Below are 14,868 nucleotides of genomic sequence, written 5' to 3' on the forward strand. Positions count from 1 at the left end.
GAAGAGGAAGCTTTGGAGATGGAGGACCAGTCCAAGTTCCAATCAATTGGTGTCCAGGTGGAGAACGAGAGGGGGTGAGTCTCTCTCTCTCTCTGTCACCCTCTCCCTGTCTCTCTCGCTCTCTCTCTGTCACCCTCTCCCTGTCTCTCTCTCTCTCTCTGTCACCCTCTCCCTGTCTCTATCTCTCTCTCTCTGTCACCCTCTCCCTGTCTCTCTCTCTCTGTCACCTCTCCCTGTCCCTCTCTCTATGTCACCCTCTCCCTGTCTCTCTCTGTCACCCTCTCCCTGTCTCTCTCTCTCTCTCTCTCTGTCACCCTCTCCCTGTCTCTCTCTCTCTCTCTGTCACCCTCTCCCTGTCTCTCTCTCTCTGTCACCTCTCCCTGTCTCTCTCTCTCTGCCACCCTCTCTCTCTGTCACCCTCTCCCTGTCTCTCTCTCTCTCTCTCTGTCACCCTCTCCCTGTCTCTCTCTCTCTCTCTGTCACCCTCTCCCTGTCTCTCTCTCTCTCTGTCACCCTCTCCCTGTCTCTCTCTCTCTCTCTGTCACCCTCTCCCTGTCTCTCTCTCTCTGTCACCCTCTCTCTCTGTCACCCTCTCCCTGTCTCTCTCTCTCTCTCTCTGTCACCCTCTCCCTGTCTCTCTCTCTCTCTCTGTCACCCTCTCCCTGTCTCTCTCTCTCTCTCTCTGTCACCCTCTCCCTGTCTCTCTCGCTCTCTCTCTGTCACCCTCTCCCTGTCTCTCTCTCTCTCTCTGTCACCCTCTCCCTCTCTCTCTCTCTCTCTCTCTGTCACCCTCTCCCTGTCTTTCTCTCTCTCTCTCCTCTCAGTCAGGTCAGAATGTCAGTCACTCACTGTTTCTTGCCTTCAATACCTTTTGTGGGAATGTCCAGAGAAAGGCATCCGTTTACAAATGAAGGCCGTTATCAAGGGAGTCATGGGGGTTTCTGGGGGAAGAAGTCTGAGCCTAGGGTTTTGAATACAGTGGAACAGCTGTGCTAGTGAAACAGACATTTGGAACTATGGCATTTCCGGCCCCCTTCCTCTTTAAGGAAAATAGTGAGGGAGTTGTGTTTGTCTGTTGGACTCGCCAGTGACACCTCTTCAGTGACTTCAGCTGCGTCCTCTCCAGCTGACCTGCAATTGCAGTCTGACGAGGCAAATTAAAACGCCTACACTCTCTACACTTTTTTTGTTCTATAACGGAGATAGAAGTTAGATAAATAATGCTGGAATACTTTAAAGTAGCTGACTGCTGCAGCTGGTGTCTCAACTTCTGTTAATGAGGATCACTGACCGCCCACTATGGCAGCCTGGTCATACTAGACTGTGGGAGTTTTAATATGAATCAGAGTGAAATTATTCATGTATTAAACCTTATTGTATATTTCTTCCTGGTTCCTACGTGTGTTCTGCTCCACCCTAAGTGTTGTACAGGACAAATATAGCATCAACAGTCATCGGCATGGTGAGGCTGTTCTTGTACAGCTCTGCTGTGTGTCTGTAGTGTAGGGTGCTCGCTCTAAAGGAATGGTCATGGCTGGTGGGTGGTGTTTCACAGTAGTAGCCTGCTTCATGATGACTGCAGCCTAGGGCCCATTCCCTTCCCTCACTCTCTCTGTACACCTCCCACACTACCTCTCTATGTGGGATGTTCATTCATGGTGCCATGGATTGTCTCAAAATGTGGTAAAATACAACTTCTGTCCATCAGAATGGATTCAATTCAGGGCCTGAGGTTTGTCTGACCACATGATCTGAACCGGAAAAACTCTGGGCCCTATATAGGCTTAAACTGGGGTTCAGAGTTTTTCCTGGTCAGGTCACCTCAGACTGGGCACTGATGTCTGTCTCCCCCTGTTGGCAGATACCGGCGGCTCACCCGCTCCAACAGTGTAACAGCCGCAGTACAGGCTGACCTGGACATGCCTGACATGTTAGACAGCGCCCTGGACTCCCCAGAGACAGACCTGCCCTCCTCAGTCTCTGTGTCACGCCAGTACTCGCGCGACGCTGCCACCTCGCCAGCCTCCACCGTCAGCATCCAGGGCTCGGGGAACCACTACCACGCCTGTACCTCAGACGACTACGATGACGTGGGCTTCGACCCGTCCATCCTGCCCCCGCCCGATCCCTGGATCGACAGCTTAACCGAAGACCCCCTGGAGGGGGTCCAGAGGTCCGTGTGTCAGCGGGATGGGCGCTGGTTCCTCAAGCTGCTGCAGGCTGAGACAGACCGCATGGAGGGCTGGTGCAGACAGATGGAGCAGGATGAACAGGAGAACGAGCTGCCTGATGACGGTGAGTCTGCCCAGTCCAAAGGCTCTTATACCACTACTTATCACAAATGTGGGTGTGTGTCAGTGGAGGCTGGTGCTGCGTACCTGTGTGTCATTGTACTTGTGCAAGGTACAATTAAGTGGGCTCATTCCAGCCATTACACTGAGCCAGTCGTCTGACTTCTTCCTCCACCAGCCTCCACTGGTGTGTGTGCTATCTGTTCTGTGTTTACATGATCTTCCTCTCCACAGTTTTGGGGAAAATAAGGCTTGCTGTGGGAAGTGCTCAGCTCCTGATGTCACAGAAGTTCCAGCAGTTCCGGGAGCTTTGTGAGGAGAACCTGGTGAGTGACTCTTCTGGTTCTCCAGCTTCCTTTGTCCCTCTCCCCCTGTTCTTCACATTAAAGCTGAGATAAAACTCTGTTTTGTTCTTCCCCTCTTTACTGATCTGTCACCAGAAGCCCAACGCCCAACCGCGGCCCATCTCTCAGGACCTGGCTGGTTTCTGGGACATGCTCCAGCTGTCCATCGAGAACATCAGCCTGAAATTTGACGAGCTGCACCAGCTGAAGGCCAACAGCTGGAAGCACCTGGACCCCCCGGAGAGAAAGGTAAAACAGGCATCCAGAACCAGCTAGTGTCTGTGATACCGACCAGCCGAGACACACTCATCATGCCGAAACAAATCAGTAGCTTTGTAACTCATCGCATGGTCTAGTATCGCTGTTGTAACTTCACTATTCTTTTATATTAACATACTGTATCAATGTTTTTTGGGGGGTTTGACAACAACTGACGTTTGTCTAGATGGTGAGGGTTTATTAGATGTACCCCATACCTTATTAAGTGCTTTACACATTACAACATATACACTACTCCCACTGACAGCCTTTTCCCCGGGCGTCGAAGACGTGGATGTCGATTAAGGCAGCCCTCCGCACCTCTCTGATTCAGAGGGGTTGGGTTAAATGCAGAAGACACATTTCAGTTGAATGCATTCAGTTGCACAAATGACTAGGAATGCCCTTTCCCTTCCCAATAGTTTTGAACACAATCATATTTTAACATAGAGAAAAACCTCACACCCAAAAGATGTTGAATGTTGCCATTTTCCTGTCATGTGTTGCATATAAGTCAGTAGAGTTGTGTTTACTGTACTGTATCATGGCTGTTGCTTTTTATACTCTTGATTTTCTTACCGCTTCTCCATGTTTTTGTTTTGTTGTTCTTGTCGACAGTGAGCTGGTTTTGAGAAGTCATTCCATCTGCCACGCACCACGAGGCCTGACCTCGCTGGGCCACCGTACTTCATGCGCTGCATCGCGTGTGGTTGTCTATCTGTAACTCTAGCCGTGTGCTGCTATAGGTGTGCAAATGCTGTCTGCGCTCCTGTCCCCGTCCCCCCTGGGAGGCGGCTAACTGACTATTTGTCGTCCCTGTTCAGGAGAAACGGATCCCTCCTCCTGTGCCAAAGAAACCCCCAAAAGGTCAGCCTCCCCTGGCCCGAGATAGGTCCCTGGAGAGCTCCGAGAAGCAGAGGCTGGATGCACGAAAGCGCTTGATGGCTGCCAAGCGAGCTGCGTCGGTGCGGCAGAACTCAGCCACTGAGAGCGCAGACAGCATCGAGATCTATATCCCCGAGGCCCAAACCAGGCTATGAGCACCATGGCAAGCACATCTTCACCACTACACACACACCCTGGCTCACACACACACACAGATTCACTTACAGTACACCTCACACACCGCAAGAACACAAACACACAGGTAAACACACACAAGCTTTTAAAAGTATGGTTCCTGTGGACACAAACACAGAGACCTACTCCCACTGATAGGTAAGTGCAGGGTATTTGTAATATAATCACACTATTCTGTCCATAATGGGAAGAGAAATGCCACCGGTATAGTTGTTTCTCTTACATATTATTATCTGTCTCTCACAAATTTGATCCTGGTCTTGTTTCTATCTATGTAACATAGATCCTGGTCTTGTTTCTATCTATGTAACATAGATCCTCGCCTGAAGAGGACCGCTTCGTGATCCTTCTTTTAAAAAGTTGAGCACTTTTACCCACACCTGTGTAACATACACCATGATCTTGTGAAATGTATAGCATTCTTAATCAATGTAGACAGCTGTTGATATCCTAACAGAAAGCAAATAATAATTATCTTTGAGCATTTGGTTTCTTTAGCTCTTTGTACTTTCACCTAAGCATGGGCCAAACAGAATGCCTTGCTTCATGTCCCATTCAAACCTCTGAATCTTTTTTATTTGATTGTGACATGATTGGCAAACGAACAGGGTATATTATGCACAAGCAATATTAGTTTGAAATCAGATGAAGTAAATGTGTAAAACAAATGAACACTTTGATTTTGGAAACCCATCTGTGAAGATCAGAGTTGAGACAAAAACAATTTTCTGTAGCCAGTTCTGTTGGTTTGTTATGCTGAAGCTGTCTATTGTAAAGACATAGTTGCTTATTCTAGAGAAATATGTGTTTAAACGTTTTAGAAATTCTTGGTACAAGGACAACTAATCCTGCTTTCCCTTTTGTAAAGTCTGATGCGTGTCTAAAGTGGATTTATGACAGCTGAGGATATTTGCAATGATGAGCCACCCAATATGAAATACCCTAAAAACAGAGGGACACTAAGAATGCAAGTCGTTTTATTTCTTAACAATGTTTTTCCAGTAGCAAGTTCAGTGGTTTACTTTTATTAGTAAACTGTTTCTGGGTATATTAGTTAAATCCTAAGTGGGCCAGTGTAATGCTCCAGCAGGCTTAGCTCTGTGTTATTTCTCAGGAAGAGATGGAAATTCAGTCTGTCAAATCAGGGTCTCCTAGTGCTGGTGGTGTGTGTGTGTGTGTGTTATTGACATGTGCGTGTGTTTGTGCGTGCGTGCGTGCATGCCAGTATGTGGGTGTGGGTGTGCGTGTCGTTTTGTGTGCATCAGTGTTTAGAGGTGAGTGTGTGTGTGGTTGTGGGTCTCTTAAAGTGCTTCCTGATTTCCTCGGTTGACATGTTGGCCTTTCTTCAATACGGTCAAGTAGCCTCATGAACATTTTGTACATAGTCAAAACACCACTTGTACTTGAAAATAACCATTTGTGTGTTTGTACAGAAGTGATACATGAGGATGTTCCAGTAAGCATGCAGACACAATATTAGTATTATAAAATCTATACCTAATTCATCTGTTTATTTATCAAACTAATTATTTATTGATGATTTCATTTTTTTTTTTTTTACTGTTTCTGTTCAGTGGTCTGTCATGCTACTCTGATCTTATGTTGTATTGTATAGAGAGTATATGTGCATACATATGATAAACACAGAATAAAATAATTATCAACTCTGTTCTCAGTCTTGACCAGTATTCATTTCCATTGACTGATTCAATTTTTCGGTCAGCCTGATGTGCTTTTCCTATTTTAACCACTGGGTGGCACTGATGTATTTTGAGATTTTCTTCAATGTGATGCCTCAGCATTTATGATCCATTATTGGACCAAAAAACTGCAATGTATCTGCAATATTGTAACTAAAATATATATATATATATACCATTTATAGATAATTTTAAAAAGATGCCCAAAATGTGGAGGAAATGGGATGCATGCTATTGTCTTGACATGCAAACAGGTGTGTAACGCCTGCACATTATGATGACATCCGTCTTGACCACCATGAGTCCTCAATGGCAGGAAACAACAGTGGCTTGTTCCTAGAAAACATTACCGAATGCTCAGATTAAAATATATTGCTAGAACAGACACTTTTCTGTTATGAAACCGACGCTCATAGAAACAGTTGATATTAGTTTTTCCCTATAGGATGACCCTTTTTGGTTCCAGGTAGAACCCTTTGATGGTGAAAAAGGTTCTACTTAGAAACTTGTATTAGGGAAAGGGTTCCACTTGGAACCAAAAAGTGTTATTTTAGAGGGTTCTATGGGGACAATTGAAGAACCTTTTCTGGTTCTAGGTAGCACCTTTTTTTCTGAGTGTAGATTAAAAATCATCAGCTTTCACATTAAATTTCTATCTGCAGCTTTACTAGGTGCATCCCACAAATGGCTTACTACATTTTGATTTAAATTACTTCATCCAAAGGAACTATACCTCAAAACTATATGTTTGTGTAAAACTTCAATTGCATGATTTGTCAATAATTCATATTCAGACATCCATATGAACATATCACAACTTGCCTGTCAAGATAAGGGAGAGGAGATGGGTTAAATGTCACACCAGGGGTCAATTTGTCCAAATGTTTTATTTAGGTTCAAATAACCTTGTGCTGTGTTAAATTACACACCATGGCTAAAAGTATGTGGACCTCTGCTCGTCAAACATCTCATTCCAAAATCATGGGCATTAATATGGAGTTGGTCCCCCTTTGCTGCTATAACAGCCTCTAATCTTCTGGGAAGGCTTTCCACTTGATGTTGGAACATTGCTGCGGGTACTTGCTTCCATTCAGCCACGAGCATTAGTGAGGTCGGGGACTGATGTTGGGCGATTAGGCCTGGCTCGCAGACGGCGTTCCAATTCATCCCAAAGGTGTTCCATGAGGTTGAGGTCAGGGCTTTGTGTAGGGCAGTCAAGTTCTTCCACACCAATCATGCTGAAACAGGAAAGGGCCTTCCCCAAACTGTTGCCACAAATTTGGAAGCACAGAGTTGTCTACAATGTATCATTAAGATTTCCCTTCACTGGAACTAAGGGGCCTACCTCGAACCATGAAAAATAACCCCAGACCATTATTCTTCCTCCCACCAAATGTTACACTTGGCACTATGCATTCGGGCAGGTAGCGTTCTCCTGGCATCCGCCAAACATAGATTCAACCATCGGACTGCCAGATGGTGAAGTGTGATTCATCACTCCAGAGAACGCATTTCCACTGCTCCAGAGTCCAATGGTGGCGAGCTTTACACCACTCCGGCCGATGCTTGGCATTGCACATGGTGATCTTAAGCTTGTGTGTGGCTGCTCGGTCACGGAAACCCATTTAATTAAGCTCCCAATGAACAGTTATTGTTCTGACATTGCTTCCAAAGACTGTTTGAAACTCTGTAGTGAGCATTGCATCCGAGGACAGACAATTTTTACACGCAACGCCCTTCAGCGGTACCATTCTGTGAGCTTGTGTGGCCTACCACTTTGCGGCTGAGCCAGTGTTGCTCCTAGACATTACCACTTCACAATAACAGCACTTACAGTTGACGGGATGCTCTTGCAGGACAGAAATTTGACTTGTTGGAAAAGTGGCAAACCTATGACGGTGGCACGTTGAAAGTCACTGAGCTTTTCAGTATGGGAAATTCTACTTCCAATGTTTGTCTATGGAGATTGCATGGCTGTGTGCTCGATTGTATACACCTATCAGCAACAGGTGTGGCTGAAATAGCCGAATCCACTCATTTGAAGGGGTGTCCACATACTTTTTGCAATGTAGTGTACAGTATGTTGGTCCCTCCTTGCTTGTTGATAACATTTTGAGAGAAATTCAAGTTAGTTATCTTCCGATGATATCACATCATACAGTCAAGCGCATGCTAATGATCCCATGACATTTGGTTAAAATATTAATTAACTTTCTGTTTCCTTTTGAACAAGGAGGCTGAACAGAGGTTATTGGGGAGCAGAATCTAAAATCTAACACAGAATCATTTTTGATCTGGATTAAACCCTGCCCCAGGGCAACCTGAAACTCAACCGTGTTGGGTCTGGTCCATCCCTAGATCAGAGACCAGATGTTGCTGGGTATTGGTATTGGAGGGCCAGTACGGTGCATTTATTCGCTCTACACCAACACCTCAGGGTTTTCTGTACTGATCCTCTGTGGTCACTAAAACCTCTAATCCGATACTAATCCCAAGAGTTAGTGATTTAACCCCAGTGTCCTGGCTAGATTCTCAACATGAGTGCTCAGATTGTGCTCTAATTCCCAGTTATAAGGCTAATTGGGTCATTCAAATTGTCTACTCTACCCTTCAACTTTTAGTTAGGTTGTTGCTGTAAAATGTGTCAATTTACCTGCAGTTAAGTAAAACATTATAGGTTGATAATACTGTTATAACAACCTGTGCAAGATTCTATCAAATAATAGCCAATGCAAAATGTATTTATTTTCCACACAAAATGTGCATCACAAACATACTGTATCTGGCAAAACATAATCATATTCCAAGTTAAAAGCCTGTTTGAAAAGTGTTAAAATATGAAGTAGGCATTTGAAGCATTTGAAGCTGTCTCTTTGGGAAGGTGAGACATGACATGAGCTACATAACTGCATGGTTTTGTTTGTCCCAGTAGCTCATATGTGTAGCCTATGTCACACCTGATTTAACTAATCAACTTCCAATGTGGTTAATGGACATATGTATTTATGTTTCCTGGATGTCTCTTGATCTGTCTGTCTGTCTGACGCTGTGATTGAGCTCTGACGCTTTGGGAGAGAGATGGTAAACCTACAAATTAACACAGGTCACCAGATTACCATTCTAAAAACCCAATGTTGATGTACCATGTATCAAATGGTTACCCAGATGTCGAGGTAGTTATTCACTTTTCATTTAATGCTAATTGACTAAACTGCTATTGCTTGGCTACTTATAACACAGACTGACAGATTTGTTGCAAACGAGACCAACCCAGACAGGAAGCATCAGGTTTCCCGCGTTGTATTAAAAGATTTGTAGGACGCTAGAATATCCCTACCCTAATCTCTCCCTGCGTGAATAGCCATAACCACCCCAGGGCTCCGGTCAGAGACTTTCAGATTAGAGCAAAAAATCAATTAGGCCAAGGAATAGTGAATCAATAATCTTCCTTAATCTGTTTGAGGATATATTTATGATTACTTAAGCGATTGTTATGTTAATATTTTGTCGACTGAAGAAGGGTGTGTGGGTGGAGGGGGGCATTTGGGGGCTTTGATTAGCGGTTCATTTCGCTGCCTGTTAAAGTGCCTCGATTAAATTTGTAATTAATTGATTGAATCATAGGCTAATCATCAGATTTGCTGGAAATGATCAGAATAATGATAATCTACACTACATCATAGAAACAAGACTCTGCGTTCTGTCCCTATTATAAGCCTTCAAGCATTTAGTTAACAAGTTATTCATGCTGCAATGCCTAAACCGTATGTCAGGTGAAAATTGGAAGACAATATCTTAAACAAGACATTATTTTAAGAACGTTGTGTGCATTCATTGCTATCAATGACTCAAGTCTCTCCAGACCCCATGAGCACCGTTCTAATTTGTCTGGCAATCTGGAGAGCGAGCACCCCGCGTGCTATTTCAGTGGCCAGGGCGCATGTGGTGGGATTCCCAGGGAATCCCCAGTGTTCGGCATCTTGCGCATCCAGCTCGCACTGACATCTGACCTCCTCAATCAGGCCATGAAAACGCATGGTTGTGGTAGTCAATGGCACTTTACCAGCAAGCTTTTCAGGTACCAGGTCACTAAAAATGTGAGATGAAAAGAAAAGCGTGCGAGCAGAATAAAAGCAACTGCATGGCACAAGGCTGGAAGTGCGTCTATGGTGCGGGGCTGACTTCAGCACCACAGGATATCCTGTGGGGTTACATTGGGTAACCTGTGAGTCTTAAAATGGAAACGTGAAAGGGAAAATTATCAACTGTATCTTGTTGACTGTCACTATTCGTTTTGTGTGGACTTGTGATGGTAAAATGCATTAGTATGAATTCACTAGTTGCAGGTGCTTTGGAGACATAGGCTAATGGTCACCTGAGAACGTTCATATGTCAGGCTCATATTCAGCATAAATATTTATAGCACCTTTTCTTAACCCAATTTATACATTGTATCTTGATCATTTGTTGTTTTTATGGGCTACATGTGCGCTCCAACGCACTTGCAAACTTCCTTAGCAAGGTGTAAGATTTATTAAGTCATTCCAAGTTCTTTATCAGTTTGAATCGGTTTAGTTTCTAATGTTATCTTGATTTTCTCCAATCCTTTGCATACTCAAGCTTACATGGCTTTATCTTGACTCTCCACTGTGAGGATTATGTCCACCATTTGCACTGGAGTAAGCTTTTCGGTCTCCAAGAAAGAGATGTTCAATATCCATAACGTTTTTTATCAACAGCAGACAGCAAGTAAGTATATGTGAATTTAGAACTTTACTGAGCGTAAAGCTACTTTGAAAAATCTGCAATTAAACTGTAGGACTACGCGTATCGAGTCTTGGAATCATGCATCACTGGCCCTCCCTCACCATGAATTGTAATACACCATGACCTTCGCAATACGACATCTCATTTATAATGTTCACCATTATGCCGTCTGTTGAAGAGACCCAAGTGTTGCTGTTCCCATGCCAGCGCTCGCTTTGCAGCGTCCGCTGGCACTGAGCTTTGTCACACTGGTGAATTGATCGTGTGACGCTGACGGTCACGGTCCTGTCTGCGAGCAATTTGTGAGAGTCCTGCTTAACGACCAGTCAGCGCTCAGGTACCAGTCTGGCCCAACAGACAATCATGCAGACTAGTGGACCAGTTTATAACGCTGATATATTGAATGAAAACGAATAAATCAAATCGAAAATATTAACTAATCCAGTATGAATTAAACAAATGTGTTGTTTATTTTGATCATGGATTGATAGCAGACTGTCTCATTCCAAAATATATTTGATATGTGGAAATATATGATATGTTATATTAGCTCTTCTAACATCAGCGTGTTTAAATTCCAAGAAAAGCAAACTCACAGAGAACTAAACAAAATGCGCATGCAAGGTGCAAAGCAGCAGCAGCGCTCATTATTATGGGACGAGTTGCATTGACTGGCTCAAGGCGCAAGTGGCGTTATTCCCACGGACTGTGCCTCTATTGCCTCGTGTAGCAGCTTGCGGCGAGGCGCAAGACCCATAGCCTACATTCAAATATTTTTTTTCGCCTTCAAGTAACAAAGTGACCCCCTCCATCTCAATCTGAATGGGGGTGTCCTATAGACTCCGACCAGTCAATATTTCAGGTACCGGCGTGATTTGTTGTGAGGTGTCTGACAAACACCCTCTTTGACGCTCACTGTGAGGCCACACTGCCATTTGTCTGACACCAGTTTCCCCATAATAAAACCATAGTTGCTGTCATAAGTGGGCAGTCGGTCTCCTTACTGGTGCATTTATTTATGCTCGTAGAACCACTTAGACTGAAGGATTGTTATTATGGTGCTGAACACCTGAAGGATTTAAATGGAGTTTTTCTTGCAGTATAGTCTATTTGGTATCCCATGTTGAGCACGTTTTTATGCACATTCAGAACTCGCGTTAATGTATATAAGCCAAGGTAACATGTTGTTTTAAATTCCAAGTCTATCCTTATTTTATAACATTCTGCAGTCTAGAAAAAACTAACAATAGCTTAATACATAAACCTTCCTTGAAAATGAAAACTATTCCAGCACACATGGTTTCAAGACAAACCTTATATTATATTAGAAATAGGCTATTTTTACATAAAGGCAGGTGAATTCAACCTTAAATGTGAAAGCGGTAACAAAAATGTAAACGAGATTTAAAATTATGCAAGTTTTGAACATTGCGCAAGCGATGCCTGGTATTCTGTGTCTGCATGCTTTTGATAAAAAATTGTCTACCCCATGCCAATATTTAACTAGACCTACCTTAGAAAGGCCTACCTGTTGCACTATCAGTGTTGGATATGATTGCATCCTTATCTTTGCGTGAGATCAAACCAAATTAACGATTTATCTGGAGTAGCCTATTGCAATATGTAGTATAGTTTTACATTGTTGCGGCGTGAACAAGCGAGTGTCCACTGCGTAGAGCCAACGTGTTGGCAGAGCGGCGTCATAAAACCTATGATTGATGAACACATAATTTTGTCTGCCTGTCTAACACTAAAATTACTTTTAATTTCAATGACATGCACATTTTTTGCTCTGCGTTCTATGGGTTCTAATAGGAATTGGAATCCTCCAATATAGCAGGGTGGCCTAGTAATGAAGTGATCAGACCACTCTACAGTTTGCTGCAGGCATGAGTGGTCGGCTATTGAATGAGGAAGGTACCTGCTTTCAGATGTGCATGCCTTCATGAAGTGTCAGGGGTGTTATTGTTATCTGCGGTGTTATTGCTCGACCCTTTAATTAGGCTACTATCGAAATGTTGTTTTTTCTTCACTTTACACATTGTTCAGTCCCAATAGATGCAAGGGTACATTAAGTGTAATATAAGCCTTTTCAATTCAGACGTTGTATGTTCTTGTATAAAGCTCGAAAAGTAGGTTTTGAATAAGAGGAAACAGATTTAGAGATCATTGACAAAAGACCAATAGGATCATTAAGACGTGGAGCCTTGGAAAACGACTCTGGTGTTTATTACATTATTATTGTAGCCAAATAGTAATAATAGCCTACTAGTATTAATAATAATAATAATATATTGTTGTGGAAGCATGCAACCAGATATGGACACTTAGTCTGTAAGTAAATCCCTTTATAATTGTATTGAATCAACATTTAAAAAATCTACCACTCTGAGTTCTCGTTGCAGGTGGGTGGGAATAAGGCGATTACTTCAGATAAAATAAAAAACACTACACTTGCTCAAATACAAACTTCCACAAAAGCTCTGACGAAGGCCAAGAGCGTCGGGCTAAGCTTCAATAAATAAATAATGATACATACTTGCAAGACTAGAGTGTGGGTTTCTCTTTTCTTTAAAATTATTGTAAAGATTTAAAGGTAGGCTACAATGTTAGGGTGGCTGCATGTTTTGGACTTAGTTGGTCATTGGCCCTGTAATGCTTTGTTGCCCATTTAGCCCTGTGTTCGGTTTTCCATGTAGTGCAGGAGGGGGGTAAACACTGCGCGGTAGAGGGGGGCGGAGTGGTAAGAGATTATCTCTAGGTGCACATTCGGCTGCGGAGTGTAGTGTATACTCAACGCTGATTGGCTGACGCGTTTGCTTAATGGCACGCGACTGTGGATGTAGTTATAAGAGTCCTCGCGTGTCAGCCTTCAACTGAACTATCTCTTGAGCATCCAGAGGCAGCGCAAAGATCAAATTTGTTGTTACTGGGCAACAAGAAAACAACAGCAAAAAAAATGGACACTGTCTTAGATACATTTACAGGATTGGACTCCTTCTCTTCCCCTTATTTTGACGAGGATGATTTCTTTACTGACCAGTCCTCCAGGGACCACTTGGACACCGACGAGTTTCTAGATGACGATGTCGATTTTCTCACCAGCCATTTCCAAGATTACTACAAGGACAGCAGGTTAGCGCACGATGGGGACTACTGTGAAATTGGCAACTTTTCCTTCTCTTCCTCCTCCTCTACCTTCTCGTATGAATGCACTGACAGCACCTCAGAGCTGTCGCCTCAGATGGGAGGAGATGTCCCGATGCTAAAAAGGCGGAGGCGGATGAGATCCGATATGGAGATGCAACATTTACGGCAGGCTGCCAACGTCCGGGAGCGGCGGAGGATGCAGTCCATTAACGATGCTTTCGAAGGACTCCGGTCTCACATCCCCACTCTGCCATACGAGAAGAGGCTCTCCAAAGTCGATACCCTGCGCCTGGCCATTGGCTACATCAACTTCCTCGCTGAGCTCGTACAGTCGGACATGCCCATCCGAAACTCCGACAGTGAAGCACCGACTCAACCCAAAAAAGTTATAATTTGCCACAGAGGAACAAGTAAGTTTTCCATGTGGTTAGCTAATGATAATGACTTAATTTTAGACTGTATTGTTACTCATTTGTGAAAGACTTGGTCCATTACTAATAATTTGTCCCCTTCTCAGGATCTCCGTCTCCAAGTGACCCTGACTACGGGTTGCCTCCCCTTGCCGGCCACTCTCTGTCCTGGACAGACGAGAAACAGCTGAAAGACCAGAACATCATTAGAACCGCTAAAGTTTGGACACCCGAGGACCCACGAAAACTGCACATGAAACCCTCCCTGAACAACATTGAAAACGAGCCTCCTTTCAGCTTAACCTGAGCCCAATAAATGTTATGTTTATGTCTAAAAGAACGTATTGTTATACACACATTGTAAATCCATGTTAATATATAACGTTGTCTTTAGCGTTGATTATTTACGTGTAAATATATATTTGTCAATGTTCTCCTAATTAAGGCAGCTGGGCAATCATTTTATATGTAGCAAAATGTATTTAATTGTTTTCATGATAATATATGTTTTAATTTAACATTGATGAATATACGAAAACCAAACTATTTTTATAATACATTTTAAAATAATTTATATTTATATGCAATCTGAGAATAAATGTATCTTTTAAATTATGAATACATTGTGTTGTCTGGTCTATACCACTTTCCTCCACATAGGCTCCTGCTCACATTCAAAACATGTCATTTTTAACTCCATGTGGTGAAGATCATGCTCATAAAAGGAAAGTTATTATGCATAACAACAGTGCAACAAGCAATCAACATGCATAAATCAATCAATCAGCATGCATTAATCAATAAGTCAACTAAAGTTATATTTTAGAACGTGGTTGTTCACCTGAAAGTCAGTGATATCCAGCAGTAT

At 43.2% G+C, this 14,868-nt stretch overlaps 2 protein-coding genes across 11 annotated transcripts in view; both read left to right on the plus strand.

Annotated features, from left to right (window-relative positions):
- The window catches only part of dlgap1a (DLG associated protein 1a), a 121,980-nt gene extending 116,338 nt beyond the window's left edge, over positions 1–5,642 (plus strand). For 7 of the 10 annotated variants that reach the window (XM_036985979.2, XM_036985982.2, XM_036985978.2 and 4 more), the window contains 5 exons: positions 1–74; positions 1,862–2,295; positions 2,526–2,617; positions 2,732–2,884; positions 3,718–5,642. The exon at positions 1–74 is cut by the window's left edge and continues 12 nt beyond it. In XM_036985979.2, coding sequence (XP_036841874.2) covers positions 1–74; positions 1,862–2,295; positions 2,526–2,617; positions 2,732–2,884; positions 3,718–3,933 — 969 coding nt within the window. In that variant the 3' untranslated portion in view covers positions 3,934–5,642. Of the gene's footprint in view, positions 75–1,861; positions 2,296–2,525; positions 2,618–2,731; positions 2,885–3,511 lie in introns of all 10 variants that reach the window. The other 3 variants (XM_090182322.1, XM_036985981.2, XM_090182321.1) reach the window with 1 other exon arrangement.
- A 7,663-nt stretch (positions 5,643–13,305) lies between these two features.
- On the plus strand, positions 13,306–14,616 carry LOC110529128 (pancreas transcription factor 1 subunit alpha). Its single transcript, XM_021611267.3, has 2 exons — positions 13,306–14,000; positions 14,108–14,616. The coding sequence occupies exons 1-2, from the start codon at positions 13,400–13,402 to the stop codon at positions 14,305–14,307; spliced, it is 801 nt and encodes a 266-aa protein (XP_021466942.1). The 5' UTR covers positions 13,306–13,399; the 3' UTR covers positions 14,308–14,616.
- The last annotated feature ends 252 nt before the right edge of the window (positions 14,617–14,868 follow it).

This window comes from Oncorhynchus mykiss, chromosome 8, assembly GCF_057628025.1.
Source record: "Oncorhynchus mykiss isolate SJ-2025 chromosome 8, ASM5762802v1, whole genome shotgun sequence".
Classification (NCBI taxonomy): Eukaryota; Metazoa; Chordata; class Actinopteri; order Salmoniformes; family Salmonidae; genus Oncorhynchus; species Oncorhynchus mykiss.

What these genes read in the sequence shown, in the direction of transcription:
- LOC110529128 (XM_021611267.3), top strand. Translation starts at nt 13,400, where the DNA reads ATGGACACTGTCTTAGATACATTTACAGGATTGGACTCCTTCTCTTCC. An exon ending in AATTTGCCACAGAGGAACAA is followed by an intron (nt 14,001 to 14,107) that starts GTAAGTTTTCCA and finishes TCCCCTTCTCAG; the next exon opens with GATCTCCGTCTCCAAGTGAC.